This window comes from Rhinoderma darwinii, chromosome 2, assembly GCF_050947455.1.
Source record: "Rhinoderma darwinii isolate aRhiDar2 chromosome 2, aRhiDar2.hap1, whole genome shotgun sequence".
Classification (NCBI taxonomy): Eukaryota; Metazoa; Chordata; class Amphibia; order Anura; family Rhinodermatidae; genus Rhinoderma; species Rhinoderma darwinii.
In genome coordinates, this window is record NC_134688.1 from 3045808 (window position 1) to 3052224 (window position 6417).

At 49.3% G+C, this 6417-nt stretch overlaps 1 protein-coding gene across 1 annotated transcript; it reads right to left on the bottom strand.

Annotated features, from left to right (window-relative positions):
• Positions 1–479: 479 nt before the first annotated feature.
• On the bottom strand, positions 480–3877 carry LOC142740351 (sodium-dependent proline transporter-like). The gene is made up of 8 exons (XM_075849900.1): positions 3775–3877; positions 3231–3355; positions 3042–3154; positions 2483–2617; positions 2018–2117; positions 1771–1889; positions 1261–1434; positions 480–1109 (listed from the first exon to the last, which is right to left on the bottom strand). The coding sequence occupies exons 1-8, from the start codon at positions 3810–3812 to the stop codon at positions 951–953; spliced, it is 963 nt and encodes a 320-aa protein (XP_075706015.1). The 5' UTR covers positions 3813–3877; the 3' UTR covers positions 480–950.
• Positions 3878–6417: the final 2540 nt, after the last annotated feature.

Genomic DNA, 6417 nt, shown 5'->3' on the forward strand with positions numbered 1-6417 from the left:
ATCATTGTCTCCGATCGTGGCGGCAGCTAAACTTCATCACTCTGCTCCTCCAACGCATCGGACCCGGCGCCAGTTCTGACCTTACAATCCGGTCCGTTCGGTGCAATAAAAAGAAGACAAGTGCCGAGCCCGACCGTGGGGGGAGCGACGTGTCCTCTCGAGTGGAGACCACCCCCCCCCGCGCACCTGACGGGAGGTTATATCATAGATACTACTGGATCCAACACTCGGACATCTCGGCAATGGAAGCTCAGCCCCCCCCCCCCCCCCCGCTGAAGACATGAGGCCAAGCAGCAGATATTGGGGTATCCCCATGTGAGCGCCCACAAATCCCCATCCCCTGAGTCAGTGCAGAAGTGAAAGCGCCTCGGTCTAATGAGAGCCGAATGTGCGCCTGCTGCACGAGACACCCAGCTGGGGCTTATGGTGAATTCTCGGGGCGCGGCCCTACAGTGGCCCCTCTGAAAACAAACTCCTGATTTAGAACTAAACTGTATATTCAGTAATGGAACCACATTGACAGAAAACGAGCGCAAAAATCCAAGAGATCCAAGTAGTCGCCTGTGATCGCCACCGATCAGAGACACGGAACGTGGTCGTTACTCGGTAACCAACGATGATTTCTTAGAGACAAGTCCCTTGTACAACAAGGATTTCCAAGGTCCGGATGGGATGTTGGGTCTCCGTCTCTTGTCCGCCAGGATCTTACATGATGACTTGCTGGTGGGGTGGGCACAGGACCCTCCATCATTAGTCCAGACCATCTAGGCACAGAGGACTGGAGAGAAACGCCTCTCAACAGGAACCCCCATTATAGCCCCTGGCACAGACTGGACCACTGCTACCCAACAAGTGTCCATCCACATTTGGCAGCTTCATTAATATCAGGCAGATTGTAGAGACATGAGGTATTTATGGGTCACCAGCCGCAAAGGCCCCGGACACGAGCGTCACACCTCACTACTGCCCCCGTTCTGCCAGACAAGGTCACTGAAGTCACGGGTGGTCAGGTTCACAGTGTAGGGAACATCGATGACTTCATTGGACTGATCCCTCTGCCCGCTGGACGTGCGCCAAGAGTTCAATGGGCGAAGAGAATTCTTGAATCTCTGGAAAGATAAAAGACACAAAACCTTAATTGACCGTGGGGAGGGGGGGGGGGGTGGCACAGGACAAGGACACATGGGGCACAGGACATTATGATATGGATTATAACCGGTGCCGCTCTCCGCAGATCAGATTTTTTTGGGTTCTACTCACATCCAGCAGCGTCCCAGACTGTTGGAAGATGGCGACTCCAGCCCAGATGGGAATCTGGATGCAGCACAAGGTCCCCATGCAGACCCCCAGAGCCTTGCCCCAGCGTGGATACTCGTAGTGGCCGTAGCGCAGCGGAGTGTTGTACATTTCCATGAAGATGTAGAAGAGAATAAACTGAAAAACAAACATCAGGTGTATAATTCTGTACAATGCAGGTGGAGCGCTGCCACTCAACACCTCCAGGTGCAGGGGGCAGATATTTTCTGCTGCAGTTCTCTGTTCTGACCACTAGAGGGCTCACATGGAGTCATTGCTCTCTGCCTGCTGTATTACATATCGCCAGCAGAGGGCAGTACAGGAATACATCACTGACCACATAGAAGTCCATGTCACCCCAACATTTGGGGGCTCAAACCTTCATCACCCCAAAATCTTCAGGTCCTGTGTAGACATCAAATCAAACAATCTGTACCCATTGCAGAGACACGTATAGGACAGTATGTCACTCACCAGCAGCAGGACGGGGGTGCAGAAGACCCAGCATGCCTTGAAGTAGAGCAGGAGCGTCGTGCACCACGGGGGGCAGCGGCAGATCATGTCTATAATGTCCTGACAGAACTGATTCACACCTGGGAGGCGGGAAAAGCATCAAACAAACCGAAAGTAACGCACTAGCCTTAAGACACACCTCGTCTGCTGAAATGCTCTGTACTGCTGTGGACCAGGCTCCATCCCCTACGTAATGTCAGGTACTCACCATAGAAGAAAACGATCCCAAGACACATGAAGAGAGTGATGATGATGAGGCCGAAGCTCGTGCTGTAGGAGTCCAGCAGGGTGAACCAGTAAATGCCGCCCTGCAGGGAGAGAGTGCCTCAGTATTGTGTGATACCCCCCCAGATCTCAGCCCGGGGGTATCTGCAGGGACGTCACATTATACATCTATTTATCTCCCTCATCACGTTGGGGTCTCAGATTTGGGTGACGTTCCACCATACACTGAACCCGCCCCCCCAGTTTCATGGCTTTGGGCTGGGGAGGACATCAGACATGTGGACCCTGTGCGGCTGCTGCATAGGGGCCCTGTAGGATGGGGGATAACATGTGGGGGCACATATTCTGTTGTTACACGGGGCCCTCAGCTGTGACCCTCCAGACTTTTATCTGACACATTTTGGGGTCACCCTCCTGTCATTCATGTCTTGGGGCGTCATTGTATCACCTCAGTAATTAACAGCAGCCCCATCAGGTAGAAGAAGAAGCAGAGTCCGGCCAGGAACATCATCTTCCGCTTCCAGTCTCGCAGCGACGGAAACTCGTCCAAAACGGCGGTGGTGATCCCCTCCATGTTCCCGAACTTGTCAGAGAGAAGCAAAAGTCAGAAGAGGGGACACCGGCCGGCACCCTGAGCCCGCCCGCCCGTCACCTCTACATACTGCGCTCTAGGCAGCCGCCATTACTGTGATGGAGGACTCCTGTAGGGTAGAGATTTGATCGGGGTGCTGGGACGCGGGGTCCTCATAGTTAAGACCCCCCCCCCCTGCATTATATTAATCTCATCACCTATAGTCGCTGTGCACTCCCCGGCCCTATCTGGAGGAGACGTAGCGCTGTTCATCCTGAGCCTCCTGGTTCAGAGCCGTAAGAGTGAGCGGGGGAGGGGTGTTACGCAGGGTCGGTGGAAAGCTGGGTGACTGGTGGCTCTTGATGGTGGTCACCCGTGTAGCAGACATTACATCAGGTTTAGGGCTTCAGGGGGCAATGCTCAGGGGGTCACTTACCAGAGTATCCACTCCCAGAGTAAAGAGCATCAGGAAGAACAGGATGGACCAGAAGACGGAGCCCGGCAGCTGAGCGAGGGCTTCTGGGTAGGCAACAAATGCTAAGCCAGGACCTGGTGGGAGACAGTGGACGGTCATGGGGACGGTCACACAATACAGAGAAGCCTCCAGCACATTCCATGCACTGACCTGAGTCTGCCACCTCCGCCACCGGAACCTTCTTCTTCCAGGCCATGTGACCCAGCACCGAGAAAATAGCGAATCCTGCAAAGAAGCTGGTGCAGCAGTTTCCGATGGCGATGACCAAAGTGTCGCTGCGCAAGAAAACAGCCGAATATTAATGTCCCTGTCTGCACTCCGAGCCGAAATACAAAGCCGCAAGTCATAGGGACTATATAGAATTCACATAGGGACCATACACATAGGGACCAGTACACTCTATACATAGGGACCAGGATCAATATACTATATATCTAGTGACTATGTTATGTTATGAATATGAGAGCTGGAATCTGATTGGTCCACTGTCGTCAGCTCCTCCTCTTTTCTTGCTCTAGTTTTGATACATTTGAGACATTGCTACATAAGAGCTACAGAGTATCACTGAGTGTGGGGGGAGGGGGGGTTCTAACCGTCCTGTCTTGGGCGACTATCACCCCCAGCAGTTGAGTCAGTCTAGACTTGGACTGCTCAGCTCTATGAATACTCCTCCCATCCTCCTGTCACCACTTACCGAATCACATTATTATCAAACTTGTTGTACGAGGCCATGGAGAGCAGCCCCCCGAAGCCGATGCCCAGAGAGTAGAAGATCTGAGACGCTGCGTCATTCCAAACCTAAGACATAAACGTGGCGGGGGCAGAAGTTCACTATACATAAAAGCAGAGTCGTGGACATACGTGGGTGTATATGATGTAGCGGTGGTAGCGGAGCGCTCTATAGATATATGGACATATGTGGGTGTATATAATGTAGCGGTGGTGCCTGAGCGCTCTAGAGATATATGGACATATGTGGGTGTTTATGATGTAGCGGTGGTACCTGAGCGCTCTATAGATATATGGACATATGGGGGTGTATATGATGTAGCGGTGATAACTGAGCGCTCTATAGATATATGGGCATATGTGGGTGTATATGATGTAGCGGTGATAGCTGAGCGCTCTATAGATATATGGACAAATGTGGGTGCATATAATGTAGCGGTGGTACCTGAGCGCTCTATAGATATATGGACATATATGGGTGTATATAATGTAGCGGTGTTACCTGAGCGCTGTAGTGATATATGGATATATGTGGGTGTATATAATGTAGCGGTGGTACCTGAGCGCTCTATAGATATATGGACATATGTGGGTGTATAGGATGTAGCGGTGGTACCTGAGCGCTCTATAGATATATGGACATATGTGGGTGTATATAATGTAGCGGTGGTGCCTGAGCGCTCTATAGATATATGGACATATGTGGGTGTATATAATGTAGCGGTGGTACCGGAGCGCTCTATAGATATATGGACACATGGGGGTGTATATGATGTAGCGGTGGTACCTGAGCGCTCTATAGATATATGGACATATGTGGGTGTATATGATGGAGCGGTGGTAGCGGAGCGCTCTATAGATATATGGACATATGTGGGTGTATATAATGTAGCGGTGGTGCCTGAGCGCTCTATAGATATATGGACATATGTGGGTGTATATAATGTAGCGGTGGTGCCTGAGCGCTCTATAGATATATGGACATATGTGGGGTGTATATAATGTAGCGGTGGTACCTGAGCGCTGTAGTGATATATGGGTATATATGATGTAGCGGTGGTGCCTGAGCGCTCTATAGATATATGGACATATGTGGGTGTATATAATGTAGCGGTGATAGCTGAGCGCTCTATAGATATATGGACATATGTGGGTGTATATAATGTAGCGGTGGTACCTGAGCGCTGTAGTGATATATGGGTATATATGATGTAGCGGTGGTGCCTGAGCGCTCTATAGATATATGGACATATGTGGGTGTATATAATGTAGCGGTGATAGCTGAGCGCTCTATAGATATATGGACATATGTGGGTGTATATAATGTAGCGGTGGTACCTGAGCGCTCTATAGATATATGGACATATGTGGGTGCATATAATGTAGCGGTGGTACCTGAGCGCTCTATAGATATATGGACATATGTGGGTATATATAATGTAGCGGTGGTAGCTGAGCGCTCTATAGATATATGGACATATGTGGGTGTATATAATGTAGCGGTGGTACCTGAGCGCTCTATAGATATATGGACATATGTGGGTGTATATAATGTAGCGGTGATAACTGAGCGCTCTATAGATATATGGATATATGTGGGTGTATATGATGTAGCGGTGGTAGCTGAGCGCTCTATAGATATATGGACATATGTGGGTGTATATAATGGAGCGGTGGTAACTGAGCGCTCTAGAGATATATGGGTGTATATAATGTAGCGGTGATACCCGAACACGCTATAGATATATGGACATATGTGGGTGTATATAATGTAGCGGTGGTGCCTGAGCGCTCTAGAGATATATGGATATATGTGGGTGTATATAATGTAGCGGTGATACCCGAACACGCTATAGATATATGGACATATGTGGGTGTATATAATGTAGCGGTGGTGCCTGAGCGCTCTATAGATATATGGACATATGTGGGTGTATATAATGTAGCAGTGGTGCCTGAGCGCTCTATAGATATATGGACATATGTGGGTGTATATGATGTAGCGGTGGTACCTGAGCGCTCTATAGATATATGGACATATGTGGGTGTATATGATGTAGCGGTGGTACCTGAGCGCTCTATAGATATATGGACATACGTGGGCGTATATAATGTAGCGGTGATAGCTGAGCGCTCTATAGATATATGGATATATGTGGGTGTATATAATGTAGCGGTGGTAGCTGAGCGCTCTATAGATATATGGACATATGTGGGTGTATATAATGTAGCGGTGGTGCCTGAGCGCTCTATAGATATATGGACATATGTGGGTGTATATGATGGAGCGGTGGTAGCGGAGCGCTCTATAGATATATGGACATATGTGGGTGTATATAATGTAGCGGTGGTAGCTGAGCGCTCTATAGATATATGGACATATGTGGGTGTATATATGGACATATGTGGGTGTATATGATGTAGCGGTGGTACCTGAGCGCTCTATAGATATATGGTCACATGGGGGTGTAATATGATGTAGCGGTGGTACCTGAGCGCTCTATAGATATATGGACATATGTGGGTGTATATGATGTAGCGGTGGTATCTGAGCGCTCTATAGATATATGGACATATGTGGGTGTATATGATGTAGCGGTGTTACCTG

Excerpts from the sequence above, each read along its gene's own strand:
- LOC142740351 (XM_075849900.1), bottom strand. The coding sequence starts at position 3,812 with ATGGCCTCGTACAACAAGTTTGATAATAATGTGATTCG. Across the intron at positions 3,356-3,774 it reads TTTGATAATAATGTGATTCG|CGACACTTTGGTCATCGCCA; the intron begins GTAAGTGGTGAC and ends TTTCTTGCGCAG. Across the intron at positions 1,110-1,260 it reads AGTCTGGGACGCTGCTGGAT|AGATTCAAGAATTCTCTTCG; the intron begins GTGAGTAGAACC and ends TTATCTTTCCAG.